This window comes from Hemiscyllium ocellatum, chromosome 22, assembly GCF_020745735.1.
Source record: "Hemiscyllium ocellatum isolate sHemOce1 chromosome 22, sHemOce1.pat.X.cur, whole genome shotgun sequence".
Taxonomy (NCBI): domain Eukaryota; kingdom Metazoa; phylum Chordata; class Chondrichthyes; order Orectolobiformes; family Hemiscylliidae; genus Hemiscyllium; species Hemiscyllium ocellatum.
The window spans coordinates 22733697-22748378 of record NC_083422.1 but is presented as its reverse complement, the minus strand read 5'-3'; the positions used below and the strand labels follow the sequence as shown (position 1 = coordinate 22748378).

At 40.7% G+C, this 14682-nt stretch overlaps 1 protein-coding gene across 1 annotated transcript in view; it reads right to left on the bottom strand.

The window, feature by feature from the left end:
* Positions 1-12546, bottom strand: part of LOC132826138 (cilia- and flagella-associated protein 46) — a 214053-nt gene extending 201507 nt beyond the window's left edge. The window contains exons 1-5 of the mRNA XM_060841785.1: positions 12389-12546; positions 11380-11503; positions 9380-9474; positions 7305-7466; positions 1149-1248 (exon numbers count right to left, since the gene is read on the bottom strand). Coding sequence (XP_060697768.1) covers positions 1149-1248; positions 7305-7466; positions 9380-9474; positions 11380-11503; positions 12389-12510 — 603 coding nt within the window. The 5' untranslated portion in view covers positions 12511-12546. The remainder of the gene's footprint in view (positions 1-1148; positions 1249-7304; positions 7467-9379; positions 9475-11379; positions 11504-12388) is intronic.
* Between the last annotated feature and the right edge of the window lie 2136 nt (positions 12547-14682).

Here is a 14682-nt window from a genome sequence, read left to right as displayed (position 1 = left end):
TGCAAGAGTGCTAGAGGATTGGAAAACTGACACGAAAAGGATGCAATAGCAGAACATTTAGAAATAACCTAAAATTCATAAACCTATAATCAAACAGAGTTAGTGTGGCTTCATGAAGTGGAAACGATTCCTGAAAAATGTGTTCAAATTCTTTGCGGAAACAGCAGCAAGAGAAAGGACAACCCGTAGATGGATTTCTGAATGGCTTTCCTAAGGTTCAGCACATAGACTCTTATCTTAGTAAGTAGCCTATGGTGTTGGAGATAGAATACTAAGAACAGAGTTTTGATAATGGGGGTATTTTAAGGATGTGCTACAGGTAGTGGACTACTAATGGAATATGAGCATGGGCTATAATTAGTTACAATGGAGATGAATGGTGTGGATGAAGGAAGGGAGTGTATTACTGTCAAGTTTGCGGACGGCACAAAAATAGATGGGAAGACATGTAGTGAAGAAGACACAAGAGTCTACAAAGAATATAGACAGTTTAAGTAAGTTGGTCAAGAATTGGCAGATGGAAGATAATGTGGGAAAATGTGAGATTTTCACTTTGACACAAAAGTAGAAGAGCTGAATGGAAAAAGATTGCAGAAAGCTGCTAAGATTTTGCGCACTTACTTAACCTCTCTATGCCTCTGTAAACTCTGCGTCATGATCAATAATTGCCTCCCCTCCCATTTCAATGTCATAGAATCTCTGCAATTCTTTACAACAGAGAGCTCTAGAGGTTGAGTAGCTAAATACATTCAAGACTGAGATAGACAAATTTTTTAATCAGTCAGGGAATCAAGAGTTATAAGGAAAAAAAAGTAAGTGGAGTTAATGATCAGATCAGCCATGACCTCAATGAATGGCACAGCAGACTCAAGTTTCCAAACTGATATCCAGCAGTTAGCTCCACTTCAGTGATTCCTTCTTCTAGCCTTGCCATGGAACACTTTCCGGTGACCTCATTGACTACTTGGGATGGGTTTTAACTTTTGACTTTGCCATCAATGTCAACATGCCATGAATGAATTTTTTAAATTCTCATCATGGTGGAAACACTAAACTAGTCACATTTCTGTATTCATATAACTTATAGTCTAAAATTAATTTTAATGTCAAGCTTTGATTGATACACATACATAGACATTGCTACTTACAATTCGCTCCGCTTTCAGAAGATCATTAACACAGTTTGATGCCAGTTCAGTATCCTTTGCCTCTAAGGCGAGGTGGGTTATATCCAATAGCAAAGAAAGCCTGGACACAACGACAGTAAGTCGAATGCAATGTTAGTCATAACAGACTATTCAAAATGTTACACTGCATAGCAAACTAACTTCATCTAACAAATCTGAATGCAATGTATACTTTAACCATTGTTATGGTTTGATTCCTATCACGAAAATAGGCACCAACAAATTCTAAGAGTTTCGATTTATCTTGTTCCAAAACTTTTAGAAAAAACAGAACACAGCTGTAATAATAGTCAAATTATGAATGTGAGCTTGCCTGGATTTTGTTTTCATTCTTGTCACTTTGGGAGGAAATGTCTTAAAAGTTGCATTTCATTCCCCATAGTTTAGGATGTGTTGCATCAAATATTAATTTCTGATTTTCATCGTCTGGAGTCACATTTCAGAGTTTAAAAGAAAAAACCCAGCTTCAACTGGAAAAGGACATTTCGTTGAAACAAAGGGACACTGACGAGCATTAAAATTGCTGCCAAGTTGTATTATTTTAGACACTTGCTATTTCATGGAGATGGGCTACCAATGAGGACTAACAGGGACAATCCATTCTTGAAAAGGTGTAAACAGCCTCCTTCCTCCCTTACCAAAAATGAAGATTCAAAATGCACAACAGTATTTTACTTGCTAATATTATTATGTGCCAGAGGAATGTGACTATCAATGTGAGCTAATCCAAGCTGTCTTTTTAGAGTAGACCGTGGATTTTTGTACTTCAAGCAGATAATTAGAGAGAAGTGATATAAGTGAAACGTTGTCTGTGTATTTTAACTTGGACTGGTAGAAGGCACCAGGAGGGATAAGGAAAAGCTGCTCTCTGTATCACTCCCTCATCCCTAAAGTTTAGCAGCCAAGCCGAGAACAATTAATTGGACCTCTTACTTTGATAAGACTGAAAAACCCTGTCTGGTTAATGCTTTGCAAATGTCTTGTAAATGCTTAAACACAGACACTGGATTAGTAAGCCCATCTTTTCACAATGTACACAGAAGGCTCTTATGCCCTTCACCCCTCACCCCTCAACCCTCATGATATGCCCCCTATGGTCCATGAAATTTGCATATCCTCCCATACTCCTACAACACCCATTATAGCCCTCATACCACTTATGTGCCTCCTTGTACACGAACAAGCCACTTACCCAGTGTCCACTATAGGTAAATATCAGGAGCTATGTAGGGATAAAAAAGTAAAAACTCGTAACAGAGTGAAATAACTGCACAGAGGCCAGTATCCCGTCACCAAATCACTCTTTATTTACTTGTACACAATATACTGACTGTAGCCAGCCCGCTCAAAGTCAACCCCCTGGCCTGAGGAGATTCTAATTCCCTTGTTTATATGTATTTTTTCTTTTTTTATGATGTGTGTGAGACACAGTGAAAGAAACAGTTCTGCAGGCTTTGAACATGCCTGCAGGGATCCCCCGTTTATTTTGGTCAGCCAGGGCTTCCTGATTGGCCCGGGTTAACAACCCCAAACAAGGATCTCATGGTCAACAAAGTCCACCTGCTTCCAATCACTACATCCCTCCCGCCATGCCCGAGTCCGGGAATGTAGGCCTGGTCTTTCTCTTGTAGCTTTTCCTGTAACGTTTTTGGCCCAGGTCCGGTTCCACTGACTCGGACTCTGATTCGAGCGTGTACCAGACTGTAGCCCGTCCCTTTGTACGGGGTGTCTCAGTAGTGTTTCCTTCTCTTCTTCCAGAGGCAATGGTATCGAGGCTGCATCCATCTCAGACTCTCTCATTGCCTGGATACCTCACAGAGAGGGAGAACGTACAATTTCTCACAAGCCTTCTGACTGTCCTGAGGGGCCAGGTATGTTTTGCTTCTGCCCAGTGTGGAAGGTAACAGTTTTCAGGTGATTCACACATTTGTTCAGGACTGTATCACCGACCTAAACATTGTAAGCCACGGCACCCGACGTTCCACCAACTTTACCTCGTGCCCATCCAAAGCCATTTCCACAGTTCCAGAACCAAACTTCATCCCCCGAATTAAATTGTCTCTCTTGCTTAGAGGTGGCACGTCACCCGCTTTGACGTTCCTGCTGTTGTTTCACCATGCCGTCTAAGGTCTGGGAATACCAGGTTTAATCTGGTGAGGAGTCTTCTCCCCATGTGCAACTCACCGGAGCTATCCCTGTTAATGCATGTGGGGTGGAGCTATAATTGAACATGAACCGGGACAGTTTGGTATTGAGTGAAGCTGGAGGCTACTTCCTTATGCCTGCCTTCAATATTTGGACTGCTCTTTCCATCAGACCATTGGATGATGGATTGTATGGAGCTGTCCTTACGTGCTGAATGTCATTCCACTTTAGGAAATACACAAATTCCCTGCTAGTGAATGATGTCCCATTGTTTGTGAGCAATATTTCGGGGAGACCATGTATTGTGAATGATGCTCGCAGCTTCTCAACTGTTATCCTGAGTTTGCATTGCTGACAATCTTTTCCATCACTTCATTGATAAAGAACATACTAACTGGGCAATATTTAGCCTGATGGAGTTGGTACTGCTTTTTTGTGCAAAGGACATACCTGGACAATTTTTCACACAAGGTCATAGCTGGGCAATTTTCCACATTGTCAGGTAAATGCTGTACTGGAGCAGCTAAGCTAGGGGAGCCAATCTAGGACTAAGATGAGGAGGAATTCCTTCTCTCCTAGGGTTGCGAGTCTTTGGAACTCCTTCCCACAGACAGCTGTTGGAACAGAGTCCTTGCACGCACTTAAGGCTAAGACGAATAAATTCTTGATCAGTAGAGGAATCAAAGATTCCAGGGTAAGGGCAGGAAAATGGACATGGGGAATCGCAGATCAGCCATGATCCTATAGAATGGCAGAACTGGTCCGAGGAGCCAACAACCTACTCCTGTTTGTATTTCTAATGGTATTACTACATTTGAGAGGACAAGTTGTTAGAAGTTTTGCTAGAACATTGTCTGGGCAATAACCTTTGAGATCTGCTGGAAATAGCAATTGGATTTCTCCATTTGGGTCCCACCTACTGCTTTCTAAGGCCTTTGAAGTAGTTGTAACTATGCAGAAATCTGGTACCTATAATCAGCAATGGTGAACAAGAAACGACTAGGGTTATAGTAAAAAAACATCTTTCTTTTAAGGAAAGAATTCACTTCTCTTTACTTGATCTGGCGTAAAGTTGTTTTTTTCATTTGTTCATGGGATGCTATTTATTGCTGATCCTAAGTTCCTTTCAAAGTCTGATACATGCAATAGGTTGGTTTCCTCATAAATGCCCTCCGAACCTGCCTAGCAAGCCACTCTGTTGTAACAACTACAGGATAGTTGATGAAGAATAAAACTAGAAAAGATCACCCAGCATCAACCTAAAAACAAACCCTGTCAACCATGCGCAGCTCTCCTTACTAACAATTGGAAACATACTAAAATTGGAAAAGCTTCCCACAAACCTGACCAACAACAGACTGGCACAGTCACCCTCACAGAACCAAACCTGAGAGCTGACAGCCCAGAATCCTCACCAGCTTTCAGTTTCCTTGTTTTATGACACTGCCACTGGTGGACAGGGTTTGGTAATTGTGATTTGATCAATTTGTAAATTTGATAATCGAGGAGCCTTTCAAAAAAGAGTTATTTTCATTCCCTCCCTGTTTTCCCTATTTTACATTGTCACATTGTAATTTGTTGCTTGTTAATTGATGGATGACACAACTTGATGGTGATTTTACAGGAATTAAAAAAAGGACTGGATTCTTCTCTTTTTGACTTTTGTTGTTGTTACCACTAATGGGCAGTGCTCGTAACATATTAATCAGGTGGCTGTTTAGATAGAAATGGTGTGCAGGGATGTGGGGAAAAGGCAAGCAACTGATGTTAAGTATGAGAACCCAGTACTGGGCTGACAAATTGGCTGAATGGCTTCTTTGCCAACCAAAGCCTGAAAAAGGGGGTGCTCAGCCCACGATGTCATTCACAAGTTTGAGGTGGCTCCAGTCAGCAGTAGCCTCCTGTCAGAGCTTAGTCCTGTGTGAGCATACTTGACCCTGTGGTCTAGGGCCTACTCCATAAAGCAGCAGCACTACCCCTCTCGCCAACCTAAGCCAACTCACGGAAATTCCCTCTGTGTCCTTCCACGTGGCATGGAGGAGATTCCTGTCAGGGTTGCTACCGCACACCCTGTGTTTCTTCACCTTCATCTGCCGCCCAAACATACCCTCAGCAATCCTTCCTCCTGCCAGGCAGGCGCCACTAGAGGGCATTCTATGCAAGGATTCCTCCTATTTTCTATCAGGGATCGCAGATGAAGGGTGTTTCATACAGGAGTCCTGCAGGATTCTAGGCCAACTGACTCTTCTGTGGTGCAATGGAGTCTGTGCACCGTACATGTTTGCTTTTTGAGAGATTGTTCTTTGTGTTGCATTTCAGGCCCATGTACCTGATCTTTGGGCACCTGATATGGGGACAGCATGGCCAGGTCAGAGGATCTTTTTGTGGGCCCGCTCCTGGGCTTACCTTAAGTAGACATCAAGAAATCCAGGCAGTGGGCCATGGAGGGTTGGGCCCGACTGCCTGCAACCATGTGTCCTTGGAGAATGAGCTCACAATATCCACAACCATTGGAGCTTTTTGGGATGTGAGTAACGTAGGGATTTTTGTTTTGTGCTTTCTTTTCTCCTTCAAAAGAGCTGGGTTCTTCCCTATTGTGTGGGCTTAACTTCCACACAGCAATAACATCCAGAAGAGAAGGATGGATACTGGCATTTGTGTTATAGGTTTATCATAAATCCCTTGCAAAACTCTGAATCTTTTGCTGCCTAATTAAACAGATGGAGATCAGCCTGCAAAACAAACTGCTTCAAATCAAGGATCAAATGAGGTACAAAGAAAGTGGCTGTGTATTTAGGGAGCTATGACAGATCCTTCACAGTTGACACTGCCTGCAACTCACAGATCTTTCAGAACACAGATAATTTTGTGTTTCATTGGCAAGTTTGGCAAAGAAATAAAAACAAAGGAGAATGTTCGTGGGCGGCACGGTGGCACAGTGGTTAGCACTGCTGCCTCACAGCGCCTGTCGACCCGGGTTCAATTCCCGACTCAGGCGACTGACTGTGTGGAGTTTGCACGTTCTCCCCGTGTCTGCGTGGGTTTCCTCCGGGTGCTCCGGTTTCCTCCCACAGTCCAAAGATGTGCGGGTCAGGTGAATTGGCCAAGCTAAATTGCCCGTAGTGTTAGGTAAGGGGTAAATGTAGGGGTATGGGTGGGTTGCGCTTCGGCGGGTCGGTGTGGACTTGTTGGGCCGAAGGGCCTGTTTCCACACTGTAAGTCTAATCTAAGTCCTAACACTAAAACTGCTTTGCTGCTCCTTAAAAGTCAGTTGTAAACAAATAATGAACTTCTTAAAAAAAAATTTCCAAGGATCTTTTTGCTTGATTTAAATGCCTGAACCCAAATTGTAGATACTACATAATCAAACTATTAAGACAAGTTACAACTCGAACCTTCTGGCCCTGAGTTAGGGACATTACCACTGCACACAAGCGCCGTCTTGAACCAAAATTATATTCTGACACTCAGTACACATCCCATGAGTAACAGCTCTGGTTTTATTTAATTATATTAAGGAATACTAATACAAATACATAATATTCTTAGAACATTACTTTTGTTTTAGAGAACATGTTGAATTTAATGGGCCTCTTGCATCAGAAAAATAATAAATACATTATAACTACTATGCTTATGTATTAACATATTTTTAAACAAAATGGTTATATTTGTCTCTAAAAAATGTGATATAACTAACTCCCCTCCAATGCCAGACAGACTATCAAACAGTATTGTAATTTCAATACAATACCCTGTTGCTGAATATTGTTTCCTACTGTTCTTATTTTCAGCTCTGCAAATGAAAGGGGTTAATTGCAAGCAACCATTCATTTTTTTTGTCCATATGGTTCTGATAAGGTTTCGCACAGACTTTAACACAAAAACATACAGCATTATTAGGGAAAGGGAAGAATGTTTTCATGAGGTGGAATAAAACAATGGATTTCAATTTAAATTTACGGAACATACCTTTCACTCTCGGTCAGCTGTGCAGATTTTGCGGGAGATTTTAGTCCAGTTGCCCGATCTGAACTTGCCAATGTACTTGTTGTTTTAGGAGAGGCTAAAAGCTGATAGATATGACTTAACTGAGCTGAGAGGTCTTTTGGAGTTTCTTTGGCTTCAAGTTGACTGAAAAGGTCAAAATTACAGCCTTAGATAATTTTAAAGCATGGAATTGTAGTATCTTCCAAAATGTGCAAGTCTTTCCTTATTATGTCTCTGTGAACTGTGAAAATGTTCCAAATCCTATAATTGCCCAGGGCAATCTGTAAGCTGTGCATCATACCTTCTAAGGCGACAACATCTTTGGATGTGCAGAGAAAACCAAGCAAACGTAATATGTCAAATGAATTGTAGGATCCACAAAGTGCTTGCTCTGCATAGATTTCAGACTTTCATCCTAAAATTTTGTGACAACATAGAGGGCAGCAGGAGGTAGGCGGTTAACATTAACTCATCCACTCCCTGAACTCTGTAAGATGGACAGGGATTATGCTGAGTGGGTTCAAAGTTATAGATTGGGAAGTCTGACCTAAATCTACTCCCAACATGCTGACATCCAGTTTTAACAATGTCAGGTCACAGCAGACAACTAACCTCTTCTCCAGGTGCAGATATTCAATCAAACATTGAAGCTACCTATTTTAACTTTTATGTTTATTTCAGGAAGAACACAAGCAGGTCAGATTTCCCAGGACCAAAAACAGAAATTGCTGGAAAAGCTCAGCAGGTCTGGCAATGACAATGGAGAGTAATCAGAGTGAATGTTTCAGGTCAAGTGATGGTAGTGAGGAAAATGTTGGTTTTATGCAGAAGATATGGTGGCAGAGGGGTAAGGAGTAAACGATTGGTGGGGTTAGAGCCCAAAGAAAGAGAGAAGAACAGTTGGACTGATAAAGGTATCAATAACAATCTGGCTAAGAGAGTGAATAGCTACTAATGGGGTCTGTTAGTGGCTAACAATAGGTAGTGTGTAAAGGCAGACTATGTGATAACAAGGCTTAGCTTTGGACCACATTGTGAGCACCAAACGTAGCAAACTAGATTGCATGAAGTGCAGGTTTCCCACGTCTGAGGAAACCCAACAACTAAAGCGTAGCAGTATTAACTGAATCAAGTTAGCATATATATTTTCAGTTCTGCTTGTGGGCTAGGAGGAACAGGAGTGCATCCCATGACACCAAATCCATGAAGCTGAGAAAGTCAATCTCCCTACAGTCAGATCCCCATAGTTGTATGATTCCCACTTAATAATCCCTCTAGGAACCACTACGCCCATGTCCACCCCGAACCAAATATTGCCAATTTCACTAATACCAATAATCTCTTGGAGCAAACCCTTCCTGTCCACCCCAAAACTCAGTAATTTCTCCAGGTCACTGGCTGGTCTGCTTGAACCCACAATTTCGGCAGGATATGTGCCTCATCCTCCACTCCCCCCAACACACAGTTTTGAGTATAAAAGACCCATAAACCTTAATACTTTGCTGCAGCCCACTAGTAAACATGAACCAAATATGAAAATCAAACTTTTAGGATTTATTATTTAGATTTAGATTACTTACAGTGTGGAAACAGGCCCTTCGGCCCAACAAGTCCACACCGACCCGCCATCCACCCAGACCCATTTCCCTACACCTAACACAATGGGCAATTTAGCATGGCCAATTCACCTAACCTGCACATTTTTGGATTGTGGGAGGAAACCAGAGCACCCGGAGGAAACCCACACAGACACCGGGAGAATGTGCAAACTCCACACAGACAGTTGCCTGAGGCAGGAATTGAACATGGGTCTCTGGCGCTGTGAGGCAGCAGTGCTAACCACCGAGGCAAGTGTTTTTGTCATATGTCATTTCAAAGCTTTATGTCTTCACTTTGGTCAGTCCAGTACATGATGATACTCAGAGCAGGATGTCCCAGTCCTGGGATGATCGTTTGGGAGGCAATGGAGAAGGGTATAGGGATGGAGAAAGATTGGACGACATGGGGAGGGACATTATACTGCAATTGAAAAATACTGACCCAAGCCAGATACTTACGATTTCAATCTCTGAATTCTGTAAATGGCTGTCAATTTGGTGGAGCCTTTGATCTCTTTAGACACTTTCACATAATCCACAAGCTTATGATACACCTGAAGGACATTGATTCCATGCTTAAAATGTATCCTCAAAAGTATTGAATAAAAGAGTAAAATATTTCGCCCAGGTCTTCCAGAATCATAGAATTTTATGGTTCAGAAAGAGGCCATTCAACCCATCATGTTTGTACTGGGTTTCGAAAGAACTACCGAGCTCATCCCATTCTCCAGCTCTACCTCCATAGCCCCCTAAATTCACCACTTTGAAATATCTACCCAGCTCCCATTTGAAACATTCTATGGAATCCACCTCCACCACTCTCTCAGGCAGCATATTCCAAATCTGTGTAAAAAAAAATTTTCTTCAACTCATTTCTAACTCTCTTGCTTACAATTTTAAAATTGTGACCCCCTAGTTACTAACATACCAATAGTGGAAAAACAGAATATCCTTCATTACCCTGTTGAAATTGTTCGTAATTTTGAATACTTCCATAAAGTCACATCAATTTTCTCTGGTCCAAGGAGAATAAACCCAATTTCTCTAAGTTTCCCTTGTATCTAAAATCTCTCATTCCTGGTACCATTCTAGTAAACCTCCTTTGTAGCCTCTCCCAGGCTTTAACATCCTTCCTTAAATATAGTGTCCAGAACTGAGTACAATACTCTACATTATTTGTGGAGAGGCAGCATCACCTACTTGTTTTTATTCTCTATGCCTCTATTTATAAACCCAAGAATCCTACAAGCTTTCTTAACAATTGTTTGAACTCGGCTGGCCACCTTCAGAGAATTATGCATGTGAATGCCGAGGTCCCTATGCTCCTGTACACCCCTCAAAGTTGTACCATTCTCACACTAAATGAAGAAGTCGCATCCCTGGAAACCTGGAATCACTGTCTCTGTCCTGCTTATATTCTGGCCATTCTTGTGTGATCCTGAACAGAAACACAATTGTCTGGTTGGGATCAGTTTGCTCAGTTGGCTGACTCGATGCAGTTTGCAATGCAGAGTGATGCCAACAGCATAGGGGTTCAATTCCCTTACTGGCTGAGGTCATCATGAAGAGCCCAGCTTCTCAACCTCACCCCTCACCTGAGGCATGGTGACCCTCAGGTTAAATTCACCGCCTTCATCTCACTTTAATGACAAACCAGTCTGTAGTCATTTGGAAATATGTGACTGCTTCATTTCACTAAAACCTTTTAGTCCACATCAAACCCATACATAAAGTAAAAGATTTTGACTCCTACAACAATTTTATTGTACACAATATCTGACTACTGGAAAGAGCCAATATTTGAATACTCATCAGAGTAACTGAAATTACTCTCCAAGATTATTTAAATTGCTTTCAGAAGCAACCAATTGATAGGGCAAGACAATTCACCATTCCATATTCTGACTAGCCTCAAAAGTGAGTAAACTTTAACTGATCTCAAAGTTCAGTTTCCTCAGCAAACAATTAAACTCGAACTTAATCAGCAGAAAAGACTTATTCAACATTCACTGCATGATACTTCTGTCCTAATAAATTTACTATAAATTTAACATGATCATTTGTATCAAAAAGAAATAAAAGAATGGTATTTCATGATGATTTTTCCCCTGAATTTTGAGAGGCATCCCAATTTAAATAAAAACATACAGTTCTATGCAAGCAGTTTGTCCTTTTTTTGCAATTAAGGACCATATATATTTGCTCCACTATCATGACAATAAAGTAAAGTAAAACAATCCTGGTTACACCTAAATATAATCTTCAGTTACTTTAGCTGGATTTCCCATCCCAGAAGATAAGTGATGGAGAAAGAGGGGGAGCGAGAGGGGTGGTATAGGGAAGCTAATTATTCTGTAATTACCGATATTTTTATTAGAGTAATTTTTATTGCTGAGCTGTTCAGCTGAATCACAGTCTAAAATGTGTACTTTTAAAAAATGTCTAGTAAAATATGTTACCTGTATAGAAAATATCTTCTTATACATGTGTGGAACATGATTTTGAATATATTCCGCTGTACTGTAGGCAAACATTGTCGCATCCTTGATCATTCCAGCATCCAAATAACATTCAACGAGAGCACTGAGAAAATTAGAGATTTAAAATTTTGAAAACAAAACTGTAGTACTTTATGGTTTAAAAATACTGTAAATTCCATTTAAGCTGACATCAATGAAGCTCACACAGAATGGGAACTGACTTTGGTTGCCTCCAACTCAATACCACAGGGTGGCGCTTTGGTTTGTAAGTCGTAGTAAGATAAAGATTAAATAAAACTAATTCTGTACATTGAACCTTGAAAGATATTTGAGGTTAAGGCCAGACAAATACTACAGTGAATCTGCTCTGCTCATAATTGTACAAGCCAGTACTGCCATATACTACCAATATTATGCAGATCCCTATCCTTCAGATACCGGTGAGCCAAAGTTTTCAATTAAGACCAACCGTACAAAAACACTGCCTCACCTTGGAGAGTACTGCCAAAAATGTAATAATGAATCTAACACAGATGCTCAATCAAAACGGGCATAAGCCATAATGTCCTATAACCCTCCTGCAATATGGGTGAAACACAGGTCATTCCCCAGTTGTGCCAAAGGGCAGAACTAACGCAAGTGCAGCTAAAGTCTATCTCTGCCCAGATAATGGATATTTAACAACACTGTATATTGCAATCAAATAACATTTCTTAATGACTTTCATAATTATTTATTAACATTCAATAATCAAAAAAATTGTTTGAAAGTTTTCTTCAGTAACACTAAAAAGTAAGCATTTTGTACTAGATACTATTACTCCTTTATATTAAATAATATAATACATTTATATTATTTGTAGTGTTATAAATATTGATGTTGGACCACAAAATTATAATTCCTATAATGCTACATTTTTGATTGATAGCAGCATACTGGGTTAAATATAAGATTTAATAATTAAATAATAAAATAATAATTAGCTTACATCCTTAATTCAGCCGTCCATTCATAGTCCAAATCTTTAACAGCCTGCAATCCTTTTATAACTTCATGGAGGCTTACGACCACATGGCCACAGAAACCAGGTTTTATAAACGGTCTTACCATCCTCCAGTACAGAACTGATGCGTTATAAACCAAGAAGTGGTATCTGCAAAGTAAGATTTTTAATTATTTTAAGGCTCACATTGAAGACATGACCCATTGTTTAGGATCGAGTATCTACCAAATGGAAGCATGTTAGTTTTGCATGCTTTGTCGAGCTTTGTATTGCTATTTATTCTTTTAAATTCAGTCACACAAATAAGCAATTGGACAAGGAAATAGTGATTTAGTATCATGTAGCAAGCTTATTTTTAGGTAATAATTCAAGTCGCATTGATAATCACTCAAGGACAGGGAGTTTCCAAGCTTAAACAATGCTATGTTAAAATTTAGGTAGTCAAATACTACATATTCCAGTTGTATTTCGCTGAGATATTAAAGATCAAATGTGCTTAAAGTGAGAAATATGTGTTTAAGAAAGCAACTAATCATTTGGAAGATCCTGAAACACCACAAATTTAAAAAGCTGCAAATGTCTAATAGTTCGTATGTGAACAGTGTTGCTCAATGCAGGCAGAAGTGATGCATCCCAAATTACCCCATGGATTGATTGTGCTTATGCCATTCACTTCAAGTGGGCCTGAAGTAACACAGACCGGAATAACAGTGCAATGTGATCAGGTTTTCTTACGAGTTCCTTAATAAATTTGGAGGTTGTGCCATAGTTACACTTAAAGAATCAAACCACACAGAAAATGGCATAGACACTGCTATCATCATCCTCACCCAAAGGCGAAGGAAACTACTTTTAAAAAAAGTAATACTTAGAAATGAACTCACTAGACCCTCACTTTGAGATATTTAAGTTAAGGTAGACCAGTACCAGAAGGGCTGAATGGTAAGGAATCTTTGCCCCCTTTCAGGCTTCAGACAATTCACTACATGTGATATTGAGACAGTTGAAGGAACAGGTTATTGCAAAGGAAGTGGGCCCAACCACAGAATTGAAGACTTGAGCTCCGGAAGCTTTGTGCATAGGAAGTCATGTCGCACTTTACTGAAGAAGTGATAAAGAAGATTGATGAAGGCAGAATGGTGAATGTTCTCGATATAGATTTCAGTAAGGCATTCTATTAGCAAGGTGAGATCACATGGAATCCAGGGGGAGCTAGCCATTAAGATATAAAATTGACTTGGAGGTAGTAGACAAATGATGGCGGCGGAGGGTTATTTTCTGGACCACAGGCCTGTGACTAGCAGTGTGCTGCAAGAATCAGTGCTGGGTCCACTGCATTTTGTCATTTATATAAATGATTTGGATATCAAAAAACACAGAACAAAGAAAATTACAGCACAGAAACAGGTCCTTCGGCCCTCCAAGTCTGTGCCAATCCAGATCCTGTATCTAAACCTGCCACCAATTTTCTAAGGTTCTGTATCCATCTGCTTCGTGCCCATTCACCTATCTGTCTAGATACATCTTAAATGATGCTATCATACCCACCTCTACCACCTCTGCTGGCAAAGCATTCCAGGCACCCACCACCCTCTGCGTAAAGAGCTTTCCATGCACATCTACCTTAAACATTCCCCTTCTCGCCTTGAACTCGTGACCCCGAGGAACTGAGTACCCTACCCTGGGAAAAAGCTTCTTGTTATTCACCCTGTCTATACCTCTCAAGATTTTGCACACCTCAATCAGCCCCTCAGCCTCCATCTTTCTAACGAAAATAATCCTAATCTACCCAACCTCTCTTCATAGCTAGCGCCCTCCTTACTAGGCAACATCGTGGTGAACCTCCTCTGCACCCTCTCCAAAGCATCCACATCATTTTGGTTATGTGGCAATCAGAACCCTATGTAATATTCCAACTTTCGAGCCAAAGTCCTACACAACTGTAACATGACCTGCCAACTCTTGTACTCAATACCTCATCCAATGAAGGAAAGCATGTCGTGTGTCTTCTTCACTATTTTATCGACCTGCATTGCTACCTTCAGGGTACAATGGACCTGAACAGCCAGATCTCTCTGTCCATCATTTTTCCCCAAGGCTTTTCCATTTACCATATAGGTCTCTCTTGAATTGGATCTTCCAAAATCCATCACCTTGCATTTGCCCGGATTGAACTCCCTCGGCATTTCTCTGCCCAACTCTCCACTCTATCTATATTCTCCTGCATTCTCTCACAGTCCCTTTCACTATTTGCTATTCCATCAATCTTAGTGTCATCT